Genomic DNA, 17,667 nt, shown 5'->3' on the forward strand with positions numbered 1-17,667 from the left:
GAAGTCAGGTGACTTCTTGAATGTACTGAATGACCAGGTTATCCCATCAATTGATTTTTTCTTCCCTGACGCCACGGGCATTTTCCAGGACGACAATGGCCAGATTCATTGGCCTCAAAATGTGAAAGAGCAGGGGCGGGACCAGAATGGTGGCAGCTAAAAATGAGCTTTACCACCCCAACTCAGATCCTGCTCTTCTATTCTAAACTTTTCTATTTGCAAAAGTAATGTTTGGGCGTCCAAAATGTATTTTCCCTATTGACACACTAAGGCTGAAGATATAAAGAACCATCTTAAGACAAATGTTTTTGTGAAACATCTTAAGTGCCTAAAATTTTTGCACAGTATTGTATGTACAGTAGCATTCTTGCATTCTCTTTGCACTGGAGGATTCTGTCACAAAAAAAGCATACTTGGTAATAAAGCTCATTCAGATGTCATTTTGTCAGGAGTAGCCGACTTGTAAGTGGAGAAAGATTGAGTGCAACTTTTAAAATAACTTACATGTTGTTCGTACTGCAGCCAATAACGACTTGATTTGCAATATAGATTAGGCTTGTAGAAACTATTATTTTTTTCTCCCTGTTCAGACTTCCAAAAAAAACAAGTTGATTTAAGGAGGATATACTAAGAATCTGAATGTCGGTACCCGTCTCAACAACGCCTACAAACCTCAAATATAATGTCTTCCCCACTGCAAAGCCCTTATTTGACCACTAAGGGGCGACAAGAGGACAATATCTTCTGGACTTCGTCCCTTTTGCTTTATCACACGGTATAATCCATTCCAAACACATCATCACCGAATTTGACCTCTTTGTGTTGATGGATCAAATGATCAAACAAAACAAGCATACAAAAAAACATATCTTAAATAGAGGATTAAAGACAATATATATATGTTTTATTGCAAGAGAAGAGACCATACTGTGGAACGGCAGTAAAACTCTGAACATTTTCATTCATCCAGGTTAAATATGTGTTAGACTTTATTTGTGCTCTTTAATTATAGTTCTTTACAAATGCTTTACAAAAATATGCAGTAAAGCTCATAGCTTTATAGTTGTCCATCCATCCATCGTCAACCGCTTATCCTGTGTACAGGGTCGCGGGGCGCTGGAGCCTATCCCAGCTAACATTGGGCGAAAGGCGGGGACACCCTGGACAGGTCGCCAGTCCATCGCAGGGCCACACATCGACAGACATACACTCACACTCACCTCCACATCCACACCTAGGGCAATTTTTTTGGAGACACCAATTAACCTAGCCTGCATGTCTTTATAGTTGTAGGTAAACCAAATCATTCTATACTCATGGATAATTGTCAGGTAAATAGAAGTGAGTTAATCATTCCATTCAGACTCCTGTGGCTCTGATTGATATGTGGAGTGGCACATGATGCTGTCTTTATATCCATTTGCAGCATTGGATTCGCTGTATTTCTCTGAAACTGTCCTCACTGGCATGGCTCCACAACCACACCCTGTGTTACAGTCTATGTTTGTGTCATTTTCAACTGTGGAAAGAAAATCAGGTACAATCAGTATTGAACAATGATTGAACAGCATTGATAATTGAACTGGCAAATATTTTTTAACTCCACTACAAGCTAGTTCACCCAAAAATGAAAATTCTCATCATTTTCTCAATTTCCCCCATTGCCCCTTATCTATCATGGCCTCCTAATAATCCCCATCCCTGAGTTGGTTACATCACCCTAATCTCTTCTCCATCAATAGTTGGTATGTGGTGAGCGTAATGGTATACTATGGCTGCCAGGTGGATGCTACACACTGGTGGTATTTGAGGAGAGTCCCCCTGTACTATCTGAAGCACTTTGAGTGCCTTGAAAAGCGCTATATATAAAATGTAAGGAATTATTATTAATAATCAGTTTCTTATGAGATTATACTCATGATATCCTGAGAAATCAGTAAAAGCAGATTACTTCACAAACTGGATAAACAATGAACCTATTGTCACTCACAATATGACTGGTTTTACAACATCATGTGAATCAGACCCCGTGATTAAGCTGAGACAACAAATTATGTGTAGGAAGAACATTTAGGAGTCGTGGGAAGCCAAACCCTATTAGATTCTATAGCACACAGTGAAAGATGACACATACTGTATGTGGTTTGTACCCTTCCGTCTGTGAGCTGATAAGATCAGAAGAGGTCAAAGGAAACTTTGTAATCATTTACAGGTATATGGTGACGCAAAGCCATTGTTGTAAACATCACACAACCTTTGTTACTGTTCATTTAGAAAATCTGCTGACTGCAAGTAATGCGTTCTGTGGGAATGTTTGTATGATTCTACAGTGGTGTGACTTAATGTTATCTGTCAGACATCTGGGTCACAGCCTCAGAGAAATATTACTTGAGATCCAGTTTTGCACTAAATGTAATACCTGGATGCTGTTGGAAGATTTCAATCATCTTATATGGGTTTAAATTCATTTAGATTGTACAAATAAGGTTTGAATAAAATGGTTTCACGTACAGATTAAATAAATGGCCATTTGAAAATAAAATAAAAAACCTCAGGATATAGCCAAGTTTGATCATTAAACAGAAGGATGTAATTTGATTATTTGCGCTACATGCTACAGAATGAACAAGAGGTGCCGCTCTGCTCTGTCATATGGTATACACACGTACGCACACGCACACACGAGCAACATACTGCTGGTGCTTTATTTTCATACAGTGTGTTTAGAGTATAAATGGCTGTTAACACTTAAAGGAACTCCTCAGGTACAGATTTCAGCTGGAGAGTTGCAACAGGAGTATACCAGCAGTAAGGGGAAGCTTGATATAACTAACCCATAAAAACAAGAAGAACTCAAAGGTCTGTCAAAATAAAAGTCCTGCTTAAACAAAAGCACAATTCAACTGGATGTGTGAAATTGAAGACAGAAAAATATAACTACTGTATAAATATGTTATATTCAAAATGTAGCAATAACAATTATGTAGTATTAAATTGTATTATTATTGTTAAATCTGTAAGCCTTGTGCCACAGGTAATCAGATCTTTTTCCATTAATATTTTCATTAATACTCTGTTGTGCAGCATTTTATTTTAGCAAAAATAAAATGGCAATTTTTAGTAAAAACAAATAATGATAATTTTGATATTTCTATGTGATTAAAACTATGTATCAATTTGATTAAACATCTGTAAGACTTTACACAGTTCTTTTAATCTTTAATAAAGTACATTTTTGTGTAATTTCATAAAAAATCTGAGGCTTTTTTATTTGATTATAGTATCAATTTAGTATCGATACTGAGGTAACAGGGCTGGTATCGTACCAAAGTGAAATTTTTGGTATCGGAGCAACCCTAGTATGTGGGTGAAAAGAAGACCGGCAATTCATTTTACTTGTGCATTTAACAGAAAGAGGGTCTATTACCTGTATATGTGTGTTGGTGATATTCTGCATGTTTCTCCACACCAGGGTATTTCAGGATGTCTGGAGGAAGTACTGGTGAGTGTAAATACTCTGAAATATTCACTAAAAACACACATATGCACATGTCATTAGATGATTCACAAGCCTTAAGAAAAAACAACTTGCTAACCAATGCGTGATGGACTCTTTCTGCAGTGCTTGATGAATGTGACTTTTGCCTTTTATTGTTATGATATATAAATATATAAATCCCTATAAATGGATATCCTGTCATCATTTGCTTACCCTTGTATAATTTCAATCCCACATGATGATCTTTCTTCATAGACCACAAAAGGAGATGTTATGTAGGATGTTTATGCTGCTCTTTTTTTGACATAATGCAAGTGAATACTGACCAGGGACTGTCAAGCTCCAAACAGGCAAAAAACACAAAAGTTGTTCATACGACCTGTGCCCTATTTTCTGAGTGATCTCAAGCCATGTGAAAGCTTTAAGGAAAAAGTTTGGGAGTGGTGGCTCAGTGGTTGAGGCTCAGGGTTACTAACCAGAAGGTTGGGGGTTCAAGCCCCAGCACCACCAAGATGCCACTGTTGGGCCCTTGAGCAAGGCACTTAACTCCAGGTTGCTCTGGGGGATTGTCCCTGTAATAAGTACTGTAAGTCGCTTTGGATAAAAGTGTCTGCCAAATGCATAAATGTAAATGTAATGAAAAAGGCCAAAAATTGAAATGAATCATTATTCAATGATAATCTTCTCTGCCTCAGCTGTTTGTATATATTCAAATGTGACATGTCAAGAAGGGCTTGAAATCATGCAGTATGCCAAATTTATATGCACATACTAGCATTCTAGAGAGGAACAGTACAGGAGATGATTTTCCGTGATAAACATCTAAAATTGTTTTCTCATATGACTTATGAACTACCGGTTATGGTACTTTTTTGGAGTTGACAGTGCTTGGTCAATATTCACTTTCATTGTATAGAAAAGAGAAGCATAAACATCCAACATAACATCTAAATTTGTGGTTTAAGAAGAAAGAAAATAATTTGGGTTTGGAGAGACAAAAGGGTGAGTAAATGAGGAATTTCACGTTAGAGAGTTCAAAAAAAATGTCATGTTAGAGAGTTGGACATAATGCAAGATTTGGATGCCATTTACAGTACTCATCGTTTTGCTTCTGGCAACAGATGTGTCTGATAAGTTTTAAGAAAGCATGTTTGTGCAGTCTTCATCAGTAATATAAGGCTGTGCATGTGTATGCTGAACTGAAAGGATGTGGTCTACTAGCAGCATTTTAATCTCAAGCATCTTGTGCACCAAGCAGAAATCTTTTGACAAAGCACACAGCATAGAAACTTGTATGACTGTTTGTGTGTTTTGTTATATTCCCTACATCCTCACTGATAATGCTATCAGTGACAGCAGCAGAGGTAGTATCATTGATTGCAGAGTAGTCTATTACTCAGTGACTGGCAGAGCAACTCTGGAAATTGTGTTTGTGTGCGCGTGTGTTTGAGAGAATTTGGGGTTTCCCATCAATCAGACCAGCAGTTACTGCAAAATGACCCTTTTATTTACATCAATGCAAAATGCTGTTCACCCGTCATCAAAAGGACAATTTTTTTTCTTAACCCAGATCTGCAACCTACAGATTTTATCTGAAGTCAGCTTGGTTTCAATGACCAGCTGTAAAGCAATGTATGAGACCTGGCTGAGATCAAGCAAAAGTCTATTATAAATACCGTTTTAATATTTGAACATATCTTGTAAAAACACATGTAACTTGTTTAGTGAGCGGGTAAAGAATTAAAGAATTCCTTCTGAAGTGTCACATTTTTCAAGCTACTGAAAAAGCATAATTTTCTGTTAAGCTGTTTTGAAATTGTGTTGTGAAAAGCACTATACAAATAAAAATGACTTGACTTGAACTTGATTTTTCTTCCTTCATCTGAAAGTCTACATCACTGAAACCTAATTGAGGGTATGTGCACCCTAGGGGGTGCTAAGTCACGTTCCAAGTAGTACTTGGAAAGATTTCGATTTTTAACCTTGAAAATAGAAATTAAGTTTTAAAGAGATAATTCACCCAAAATTTTAAATTCAGTCATTGTTTACTCACCCCTGTACTGTTATAAACCCATATGACTTACTTTCTTTTTCTTATCACAAAGGGAGTGTGGTGAGCCGAGCAGCATCTGGGCAAAACGAGGCTGGGAAGATAAGTGGCAAATGACTTTCACCTGCGTGACATACCGGTTTTGTGTTCCAGTGAGGGGCGGTGGGAGTACTTAACGAGAAGTGATAGCGGCAGATGGAAGAGAGAGTTGCGTGAAGCTGTCTGTGTGTAGCGTGTTGAGCTGAAAAGCCAACACAGTTTATGTGTAGTCAAGCTGAAAAGAAAACCTTTTGTGTACTGCTGAAATGTGGCCTTGTTGTGTGCGACTGAAAAGTGCAACAATAAATGTCTACGTGTTTTGTCAAGCCAACCCTAGCATCCTCCTTTCCACAAACTGTTACAGGGAGAAATTATGAAAACATTTTGTGCTGAGTGATGTCAAACAAAGGCAGTTTATGGTGACCATCTCTTCAAGGTTCAATAAGACACAAAATTATAATTCAGAAGTCTAATAAATTATTGTATACGAAAATTATAAAGTTTAGTGAGAAACAAATCAAACTATAATGTATTATTAAGTCAAACTTGTGACTGAACATTGATCTCCCATGCATGTTCATGAGTCTGCATGCAAGCTTTAGAGCTTCTTGCACGAGAGCAACAAATTGTTATGTTTTGCTTCAACAGGACCACCAGTAATAATAACATCAGAAAGCACAATAAATATGCATACAAACCAGAGAACAGAACTTAAAAACATGTCTGAAGAAGTTGTGTCTGAATAGATGCGTTACTATGCCCAGCTATATTTGTTTGAACAGAGTCCTCAATCAAACAGTGTGATGGGGGAGGCTGAAGGTAGCTACACATACACACCCAGATGTTACAGTCAGACAGAGAGTACAGGAGACTGCAGTGAAAGTGAAAGAACTGAAGAGAAAGGTGGAGGGAGCATGAATGTCTATCACCTCTTCTCTATTCTGAACCAGTGGGTGTGTGCTCATCGAGATGCAAGCTTCTGACGGACAGAACAGTGCTCTTCGTTGGAAGGTGTAACACTCTCTGCTAAAATTAAGTAGTTTTAAAAGGCAAGTGTATTGCTGGCATCAATATAATGTTATCAGAGTGATTTTGGACTGGTGCCAGTTCATAGCAGATGAGGTTACCAGGCGACCAAGCAATCTCTGTTGATTGAGGACTCCGGTTCAATCAAATAAGGCTGGGCATAGAAACGCATCTATTTTCCGACTACAAACTCTTCAGACATGTTTTGTAAGTTCTGTTCTCTTTGGTTTGTGTGCAGCTATGTTGTGTTTTCTGTTGTTAATATTGCTGGTTGTCGTGTTAAAATAAAATATAACAAGTTTTTCCTTGAATGCCCCACCTCGCGAGAGACAGCATAACTACTGTTGCTCACGTGCAAGGAGCTTTAACCGTACATTTCCTCTAGTGTTGTGAGCAAAGGTTAAGCAAGTGTTTTCAATTAATTCCAATGGAAGTCGAGTCCCATGCTCTCGAGGTGGATTGTGATGTTGAGCGGTGCAGAAAAAGAAAATGAGGATGGTCAAGAATGTGTCAAAAAGGTTGAAATTACTCAACTTTATGCAAATGATGAACAAAAAATAGTAGGCAGCAGCCAATCACTGTGAGCTGAAATCAATGACATCTGTCATAAGTGCTTAAACATATGAAGATAATGCTAAAGTTTCTGCTGGACTGGAGTGCTTTAATCAAAAACGGATTTCAAATGATGATTGCAAGCATACATTGTGACAATACTATGGCTGGGTGAGCAAAAATGAGACTCCAAACAGACTTGAAAAACAAAGACGTCATGCATTCATTGTGAAAATAAAGTGGCTGGATGAAAAATCATAAAAAATCAACACAGTTTTTATATGTTGGGCATTTGGAAATCCTTTTTTGATTAGATGATTAGATTGACCGTGAACTGAAAACAATCACAGGATGAGTTTGAAATGGCATATACTGACGTGGCAGAAGCAGTAAAAGAGTTATGGGAAGTATGAGATTGCGAAGACAGGCCGCATTGGCTGTAACAGGCCCCAAAGCAGCAGCTCTCTGGCGTAGAGAGTGGCTTTGAGCTTTTCTGAGCCTGCGTAAATGTACAGTTCCACAGCGTTTCCACTGGCGTGGAAGAAATTAGCTCACAACACTAGGAAACAGCTTGCTCTGCACGTCTGTCAATCCCACAATCCACCGTGTGAGCATGACGCTCTGCTTCCATAGGAATGAAATAAAAAAGCTCTCTCACCTTTTCTCACAACGTGCCAGTGGAAACATGGTAAAGATTCTGTGCAGACTCATGTGCACAGGAGATCAATGGTCAGTCAAGAGTTTCACTAAAATAATACATTAGATAGCGGGTTGTTTCTCAACAAACCTTATCGCATTCCTTTAGAACAAGACATGAGTTGAATACAATAATTGATTAGACTTCTGGATAATACTTTCGTGTCCTTTTAAAGATTAAAGAGGTGGACACCATAAACTGCCATTGTATGACTTTACTCAGCACAAAATGTTTTCACAATTTCTCCCTTTGTGTTAATAAAAATAAAAATAAAGTCATATGGGGTTATAACAACACAGGGATAAAATAATGACTGAATTAAAAATTTTGGGTGAACTAATCCTTTAATTGTATTTAATTTATTAATAATTTCTTTGCTAGGAAATTTTCTTGAAAGTTTCTCCATGATTTCCCCCAGAACTTTAAAAATTTGTGAAAGACAAACAAGATTGTGTGTCTCATTAAATGGTGATGCTATTTAGTCAGTCTGTTTTCCACCCACAATATTGATTGTTTCATTTGTTTTTTGTTTTTAAGTGAATCACTGTAATAATGCCCATAAATGGCCTTTATAAAATGTTTATGCTGATTGAAATCCAGTATAATATCAGTTAAATGGAACACATTTCTGGAGGAAAAAAATGATCTAAATGGGAAACTTCATAAACAAAGGCAAAGACAGAAAAAAGGATCACTTACCTGATCTATGTGATGTACGTTTCTTTGACCGATAAATAAAAAATAGGGCCAAAAATATTATCAGGAAAGTAACGACTAGCCCTGCCCAGAGACCAGCAGGTAACATCCAAGGACAAGCTGAAATAGAGAAGAAATAGAGAACTAAGGACATATGGACAATAGTGGTGTGTGGATCTTTTCAGCTTCTTTTCTACAAATGCTTTTTTTTTTTTTTTATCAAGACATTAATGTATTTGTTTGATTGTAGAAATAGAGTGAACTTTGTGGGGTATCCTGGAAAATCTAAGTTCCTCCAGTAGAGTTTTGGAGACTCACATGCTTTAAAATCTCCACACACAGCATCTGTTGTGTCAGTCCCTGGACCCTTCAGATGTCGACCCAGAGCTTCACAACTGTAAAATGACAAAGACAGACAAATGAGCTCAGAGCTTCCAGAGAAAGGGGAAACTGCATCAAGTTTCAAAATCACAGTTCTACTGGGTAAAAGTGGAATCATTGCGTATAGCCTATACAGTATGGGGGTATTTCATATATTCATGTCAATAAACTTGTTTTTAAATTAACATCAAGATATTAAATTACATTTCATTTTAAATGTACATGTAGTATGATTTAATGAGTAGCAAGATTTTATGATTTAAAAGTACAGCTAATCCAAGTAGTCTCTCAATTAATATGATGCCATTAAAAACGGCATGTATTATATTTATAAAAGAATAAACAAAATGCCATTTAAAATAGTTTAAATGCCATATAGAATGTCATACATGTCAACTTCCCAAATCAACTAGCATATGTATCTTGTATTTATCTAAAATGTACTTTTGGTTTATGCCTGTATGTATGTGTGTATTGTGGTAGAGCGCCCTTTGTGTATATGTGTGTTGATGAAAAGGGAGAGAAATATTTGTGTATGTGTATATGTATGCGTGTGTAAGAGAGAGGTTAAGAAAGAAAGTGATACCCTCCCACACCCACACACTTGTGCCTCTAGACTTATTTCGTGTAGGAGAATGACATCAGACATATTGACGTAAATCCTGAATAGGTTATTAACATAAAAGGTATACATTCCATCTCTATCTGTTCTTCTAACCAAATAAAGGATCTGCACAATGAGATTAGATATAGGGGAGACCGGAGCTAGTTGTCACAAGCGGAAGTTGTTTCAAGGGCTATATCTAGGGGAACAATGAATGAATGTTATATTTATATAGCGCTTTTCTGACACTACACTCACTACAAGCACTCTTCATACTGAACAGGGGACTCTTCACCCATCAACTATATGGCTTTGAGTACAAAGTCCAATAACACATATATATTTTCTATAGCACAGGTTTTGTATGTTGTTTCAAACGCCTAATTCAAAAACTTCCTAAATTAAAATGATGTTTGTGAATTCTATTTTTAAATTGCAAAATCATCATATGCTCTCAATACTATAGATATTTGGTAAACAAGGTGAACACAGCACAACCACACTGGAATATGTTAAAGGGTTCGTTCATTTTTGGGTGAACTTTCTCTCATCATTTACTCACCCTCATGCCATCCCAGGTGTTTGACTTTCTTCTGCAGAACACAAATTAAGATTTTTAGAATAATATCTTAGCTCTGTAGATCCATACAATGCATGTGAATGGTAATTAAGTCTTTGAAGCTCCAAAAAGGAGATAAAGTCAGCATAAACATTATCCTTAAGACACAAGTGGTTTAATCAATGTCTTCTGAAGCAATCCAGTTGGTTTTCAGTGAGAACATACCAAAATGTAACTCTTTTTCACTGTAAATCTGGCCATTGCAGTCTATCCACCTTTTTCCTACATCTTGTTATGCTTAGCATTAAATGTGGGCATTAATTCCGTTGTCAACACAGCTATTGTTGCGGCATTCATCCATTCATTCATTGCAGTGTTTGGATTTTGAGGAGAGCGTCTATGATTTCATGAGGACATACATCAATAACTGTATCATTGTGTTACTGAACGATAATATACTGCAAAAAATAAATAAAACAAAGAAAGCACGAACAAAACAGGCGTGCTGTATCTCCCACATGCAGTTGAGATTTAATCTAAGCACAAACACAACATTTCAAGCAAAATGATCAGTTGTTTTAGTGGAGTACCTGTGTTAATTCAACTTCAGATGTGTGTGTGCTTGTACTTGTCACCCTGCATGTTCAAATCAGACAGACACACTGAGGAAAAGATATGATGTTCTCGTCCTCGGGTATGTTATCGCTTTTTAAAGTTTTCCATTTGGATGGTTATTTCCTTTTAAATCAACACGTAAGTTTAAACATTTGTTAAGCGGATGATTGACTGGTGAGAGGTGGTGCTTCACTACCTTCCGGGACATATCAGGATGCCATTTTAAACCTGAAATACGATGTGGTTTTTGACTACCACTGAATGTGTTTTTGTGATCCAATCACAAAACATTTTGCACCCAGTTTACAACAAAATTTAGTGCTGACCATTGGCAATCGGATCATCTGAAACACATCTTATAACCAGCTGTAAACAGGGTCTAAAATGACTGCAGTCAGAGCTAGGGAATGCTATAGAAAGGCTTCCGGCGTAAGTCCCACCCACAGTAATTTCCCCAGTGAGACCTCCGGGAAAAAGGTGGATAGGCATGATCATGATTTCAAGCTTGATTACACTTCCTAGTGCTTGACCCCTGTGCAGAGCTAGAAAGCACTGTGGGAAATTTATTCGAGCTTGAAAACCAACTGGATCGCTTCAGAACATTGATTAAACCACTGCAGTCTGATGGATTGTGTTTATATTGACTTTATCAGTATCACCTTTTTTTATATCTTCAAAAACTGATCACCATTCACTTGCATTGTATGGACCTACAGAGCTGGAATATTCTTCTAAAAAGCTTTGTTTATGTTCTGCAGAATGCTGGAGATTTTAACTGAATAGTTGAACTGTGTTTATAATTAAGTTATTTTTCATAAATGTCTAGTTGGGAAAAATTGGTCACATGTTTATACAATTTATTAATTACAATGTTTGTTATCCAAGACAATGGTTTGACATATATTTTATATGGGAATAATTGTTTATTGTTTACTTCAAGGTATGTGGCTAAGTGTATTGAAATTGTCTCAAAATTAGAAATATTCACAGGAGTACTGTGACAATACATCCCTGTCTCCCTTACTCCGTGTAATAAATGCAAAAAATTTGATAAATGCAAAAAATTTAACCAAGATACATTAAGACAAGAAGTGTTGTTTTGCGCAAGTGTGTGGGACATGGAAGTACTCACTAATGTTAGTCAGAAACTTGTGGTTCTGGTGAAAGTTTCACAAGAGGACATTTTTACAAATCACATCTGATTCTTTGTCATTTGAGTAAATTTGATGGCTTTTTAGTCATACGTTCCCGTCAGTACTGTAGGTGAGTAGGAAGTTTGTGCCACCGGCTGTGTGTATAGTTTTGTACTGTATGTCTTTTGTCAGTTTGCTTAAATGTTTTGAATGTTTATTGCAGTCAACTTTGCTGAATCTCACCTAGTATGATTTTTGCAGCTGGAAAAGTAGTCCTCCACATCGCTGTAGGTTCCCTCTAGGCAGGGACTGCACTCTGTGTCTCTCATGTCTGTGTCTGCAATACATCTTCAGTTAATAACAGACCACTCACCACCCGTGAAGGAAATTAAAATAAGTGTCGTAACTGTGGCCTAGTGGTTACCGCACACGTGTTCACAAGTGAAATTCACATTAAAAAAAGTTATCTGGAAAAAACATATTTTTTTTAATAGTATTTAAAAATGAAGTGAAGTATTATACGAGTCAGTATTGCCCTCGAAGAAACAAAAAGCTATACATATTTTACAAGCATGTACACCTTTTTAAATATTCTTATAATATATTATTATATAAATATTATTTATACCTCCCCCTAGCATTTGAAATGTTGTATTGTATTTGTATGTTTTTTTTTTTAAATATTTTCTTCAATATATATTTATATATATATATATAACCTGTTAACAAGAGATTTAACCCTCTCTCTCTCTCTCTCTCTCTCTCTCTCTCTCTCTCTCTCTCTCTCTCTCTCAATTTCAATTTCAATTTAAAAGTACTTTATTGGCATGATTGTGTTTACATACATTATTGCCAAAGCATTAATACACAAAACAGATAATGACAAGACAAATAATAATGATAAAATAGTAACAAATAACAATAAAGACAGAATTAAAATAAGGTACCAGGTAATGAATCACATAAAATAAAAACTATAATAACAATATACACTATACAATATAAAATAAAATACGCATTTAACAGGATATTATGAACATAAGAAAATAAAAGTACTCTGACTGAAGTACATTAAGGCAGTAATTGGTTTCTGAGGGTATGCAGCTCAAAAATGAATTTAGCTGCAACTGATGCATGATGGTCCTCCCCCAGTCACACCAGCATCTGATCTGTTTCTGCTGAACTGGGTAACTCTCTCTCGCTCTCTATTGTTTCATCCTCATCAACACTGAATTAAATGTAAAAAAAATTTGGCTTACATTGCCTGGTCACCCCTTTCCCTGGAGGGCAACTGGAGACGTGTTCGCAAAAATCACAGGGTTTCTCAGATTTGTGTTTGCAGTAGTACCCAGGCTTACACTTGCACTGCCTGTTTCTGTCGGCCTCACATTCCTTGTCCGTCATCAGATTTTCATCTAACACACACAAACACACATGTTACTCCCTGAAAAAGATATGTGGCATATCTGTACTGAGATTAACTGAATTTAAAATTACTGCTTGAGCACTCCCTGCAGGATAGACACTTGGACATAAAGTTTTCCTGCTCAATGTAGGTGTGAGGTGGGCAGGTTTCACATACTCTGTCCGATGTAGCATTACATTTTGCAGACTCATATTTCCCTGAGAGAGAAAGAAAGAAAGCTGAGCTTTGCAATATGACATTAAATGGCACATTTTATCTCACCATGAATATACAGTGGCACTAAAAATTATTTGGACAGTAAAGCCACACTTAAATTGTATGAATTTGTTTGCATTATATAACAAAATATCAAACCATGTACAGTAGCATCCTACAATACTTTTAACCAGCTGGTCCCAAGTGGATGTTTGAAGTGCCCTAGCACAGTAACCACAGGTTCATCACATTAAATAAATATTCCAGGTTCAGTACAAGTTAAGGTCAGTCAGCAAAATTTGTGACAAAATGTTGATTACCAAAAAAAAAAAAAAAAAAAAAAAAATATATATATATATATATATATATATATATATATATATATATATATATATTTTTTTTTTTTTGACTCATCTCTCATTTTCTTTAAAATAAATTAATAAAAAAATAAGGAAACATTTAGGTTACAGAGAGGCATTTACAATGAAAATGAATAGGGTCAATTTTTGGAGAGTTTAAAGGCAGAAATGTGAAGCTTATAATTTTATAAAAGCACTTTGTGGAGCGGAGGGGGGTTCTGTCCGCTGGGGGTCGGAGATTTGACTCCGGTTCACCCGGAGAGGAGCGGCTGTCGTCCGCCAGAGAGTGTGGAGGAGTGTTCAAGGACTCTGCGACGGGCACCCCTCCTCCTTCCCGGGCTTCGGCACCAATGTAACAGAGTTAAGGATGGGCAAGGAGGAGGCGAGAACCGGCTTGTCAACATAAATCATAATTTAATGCAAACTTAAACCACAAACACACACACACACACACACACACACACACACACACACACACACACACACACGACGGACATGCCCGTAATTCTCTCTCTCTCTCGAACCATCGTCACCGGCCGCCTTTATCCCTCACGCGCCTCATTAGGCCGATTGGGGACTGGGCGCGCGATATTCCGACCCGGCCCCACACCCCTCCGCTCCACACACTTACATATATTTTTCTGTTAAAACTCATGTATTATTTGAGGTGTGGTAAGTGGTGATCAAAGTGATAATCAATATTATGCCACAAATGCTGCTGATTGAGTTCAGACTGCTGAGAGGATTACTGGCGCTCCCCTACTCACACTGCTAGAACTGTATACATCCAGAGTGACAAAAAGGGCTGATAAAATCACTCCCATTCACCCAGCATACTTCCTTTTTGGACTGTTGCCCTCTGACCGGCGCTACAGAGCACTGAGCACCAGAACAGTCAGGCACAGGAACAGTTTTCCCCCCTCAGGCCATCTACCTCATGAAAAGTTGAAACGGCCCCCAAATACTTTCCTTTTGTCAATACAACCATGTGCAATATTCAGTCCATCCATTCCTATTTATATCCACATTTCATTTATATTCTTTAACATATCCTACCTCTTCAAAACATTACATCACCTCCACATAACTGTATATCTGAATATAAAATATTTTAACAGCATTATTGCGCTATTGCATATTCTCTCTCTATATATATAATATTTTTTTTTATGTCACTATATGTATATATGTTTAAATGTATATGTTTATTTGTATGTTTATATGGTATGTATATGCACTCTCTTTGCACTGGAAGCTTCTGTCACCATGAAAAATTCCTTGTGTGTAAGCATACTTGGCAATAAAGCTCATTCTGGTTCTGATCATTTAAAACTGTATAATGTCTTGCTTAAAAATATGCTTGTGCTATCTTTTTTTTTTTAAATAAATGCCACAAATTTTGTAATCTAATGCTAAAAAATTCTGAAGGGTATGAAGTGTCCAATACTTTTAGAGGACGCTCTATATTAGTCTAGTATTTCAAAAACACATAAATGCCATGAACAATTTAAATATTTCCCATGTTAACAGACAAAAGGGTACAGTACACAGTACAGGATTTACTCTGCTTAGCAGAGGCTCTAGTGGGCTGCTTTGACCTTGATGAAAACAATATGAAGGGTAAAAATAAAAACCTGATTCAGTGCTTTTCACTAAATTCTTGGCAATTTATGACATTAAATACTTTTTTATACATGACCTACATTACCCCAGACACACAACAAAGTAAATGTAACTTGACATAGCTCAGCAAAACACCAAATAATTGTAAAAATGCCATAGATAAGTTATTCTCACAAATTAGCTTGGGAGAACAACTGCCCTTAGTTTCATAATAGTGTTTCACAGACTATAACAGAGCTTTCATATTGAAAAGTAGTTTAAAAACAGTAGTTCCAAATAGAATGACAGTCCAAGCGATTTAATACTTAAAACACTGTAATGGAGCTTGATTATTAAATATGGCAACAACAAAAAAAAAAAGAAAAGAAAAATGACAGAGTGTAGAGTACAACTGTATCAAACTCCTATAGTGTAACCAAATCAAATACTTAAACAGAACACTCACCTTTTGGGCATTTATTGCATTTTACCATCTTGATCCCGGCTACTTTTACAGTCTTTTTTGATTCTGTCCTGTATGAAAATAGTTGTTTTGTACATACATATGAAGTCTGTGAGAGTGGACGCTCCCTTGACACTGCTCACGGACACTGAGCAAATTATCTATTGATTGTTCTGTATATTTACGTTACCTGGTAATTGAAGATTATTGAGACATGCCAACCCCTTGAACTGTGTCAGTGACCTTCTTCTCTTTTTTAGTCTTTGCTCCCTGTCCCTCAGTCTGTCTGTCACTCTTCTTGCTCTCTCTTTTCTTAGCCGTGTCTTAACATTTGTGTTCATCTACCACAGGTCCACAGGCAGAGGAAGAATTCTTTTTCTCTCTTTCCTTTTCAGATTCCTCTGGCACACTTTCATATGTCACCCACTTTTAATCCCCTCTGTTACTCTTTTTCTGCCTTCCACACTGGAAATCCCCGCTAAAACTATTCCACCCTCTGCGCTTTGCCCGCATCTCTCGACTTCCTTCCTGTTCTCTCAGCTCTTAACCCCCAAGAGAGAAAAAGAAAGTCAACACTACCTAATGGCCTTACTTTGTTTTGTTTTAAAGGTATTGTTCACCAAAAAAAATTATATTATTTACCCTAATTTTGTTCTGAACCTGTATTATTTTCTTTCTTTGTAGACTGCAAAATGAGATGTTATATTGGATGTTCATGCTTCTCTTTTCCATATGATGAAAGTGAATGGTGATCAGGGGCTGTCAAGTTCCAAATGTGACAACAAGCACCATAAAAGTACCATTACAAGGTCCATACGACTTGTGTGCAAACATTTAGCTAAACTGCTCCTATTGTGTTACATGGAAAAAAGAAAGTCATACAGGTTTGGAACAGCATGAGGGTGAGTAAATGATGATATAATATTGGGGTAAACTACAAAACTTAATTTTGCATTCATTTGTATCAGGAACTTCTTAAACCACTCTCTATCTCTTATTCAGGAAAAGATACTTTGTCTCAAGTCTGATTTAATATCCATGTATTAGTTTAATATGTTGATATCATACAGTACCTATAAAAATATAGCCTTAGCTTTGGGGGCAAATTTTCTTTATGCCCCCAAGCGCAAATGAAGCAAAGGATCGAGTTGTTACGTCATGGCGCGAACCCTAACCCTAACTAAATGCACTGGAACGGAAGACATACTGTATGTGCATTGCAGCACGCATCTGTTATTAGTAGCTCTGAATCACACAGTGCTATGATCTAAATGTCAACCCACAGACACTTTTGTGGAAGACACTGCAATACCACCATTGTGAGATTGTGTGTGTGTGTGTGTGTGTGTTCCTGCTTTCCTTCTTTGGTCAGACCTGTTAACAGTGTAGTTTCATTACTGTACGCTTTGATGTAACAGCACTTGTGAGCCAACATGCTGTGACACAAAGAAAACTATACTAATGCAATTTGGGGGCGCAAGCCAAGGAATTAATTTGAATACACATTTAATCTACCCCATATAATTTATTTGCATGATTCTGAACCAATCATAAAACGTTATTTTCACAGTTTCAAATGATTGTGTTTCCCCCGTTGACAGTTGAGGCTGATAAGTCTAGTGGTTTAATTTGTGTGTGAGGGACCAATCTTGACCCAACATATGTTTTAATGGTCTTTGTAACGCAGTTCAATGGAAAGGAGGAGGCGAGAACCGACTTGGCAATATAAATAATATTTTAATGACTAATTTAAACAAAAGACAAACACACA

General features: G+C 36.9%; 1 protein-coding gene across 2 annotated transcripts; it reads right to left on the minus strand.

Annotated features, from left to right (window-relative positions):
* Window positions 1-935: 935 nt before the first annotated feature.
* On the minus strand, window positions 936-16,379 carry LOC127656233 (tumor necrosis factor receptor superfamily member 14-like). Of its 2 annotated transcripts, XM_052144445.1 has the most exons (9): window positions 16,087-16,231; window positions 15,900-15,967; window positions 13,349-13,474; window positions 13,111-13,266; window positions 12,095-12,188; window positions 8,878-8,954; window positions 8,563-8,679; window positions 3,428-3,529; window positions 936-1,519 (listed from the first exon to the last, which is right to left on the minus strand). In XM_052144445.1, the coding sequence occupies exons 2-9, from the start codon at window positions 15,925-15,927 to the stop codon at window positions 1,347-1,349; spliced, it is 873 nt and encodes a 290-aa protein (XP_052000405.1). In that variant the 5' UTR covers window positions 15,928-15,967; window positions 16,087-16,231; the 3' UTR covers window positions 936-1,346. The 2 variants fall into 2 exon arrangements, with proteins under 2 accessions (XP_052000405.1, XP_052000404.1); XM_052144444.1 differs by lacking the exon at window positions 15,900-15,967 and having other exon boundaries at window positions 16,087-16,379.
* Window positions 16,380-17,667: the final 1,288 nt, after the last annotated feature.

Source organism: Xyrauchen texanus, chromosome 15 (assembly GCF_025860055.1).
Source record: "Xyrauchen texanus isolate HMW12.3.18 chromosome 15, RBS_HiC_50CHRs, whole genome shotgun sequence".
Lineage (NCBI taxonomy): Eukaryota > Metazoa > Chordata > Actinopteri > Cypriniformes > Catostomidae > Xyrauchen > Xyrauchen texanus.

What these genes read in the sequence shown, in the direction of transcription:
- LOC127656233 (XM_052144444.1), bottom strand. Translation starts at nt 16,237, where the DNA reads ATGAACACAAATGTTAAGACACGGCTAAGAAAAGAGAGAGCAAGAAGA. An exon ending in CTGCAGGGAGTGCTCAAGCA is followed by an intron (nt 13,267 to 13,348) that starts GTAATTTTAAAT and finishes TGTGTGTGTTAG; the next exon opens with ATGAAAATCTGATGACGGAC. An exon ending in GTGTGGAGATTTTAAAGCAT is followed by an intron (nt 8,680 to 8,877) that starts GTGAGTCTCCAA and finishes TCTCTATTTCAG; the next exon opens with CTTGTCCTTGGATGTTACCT.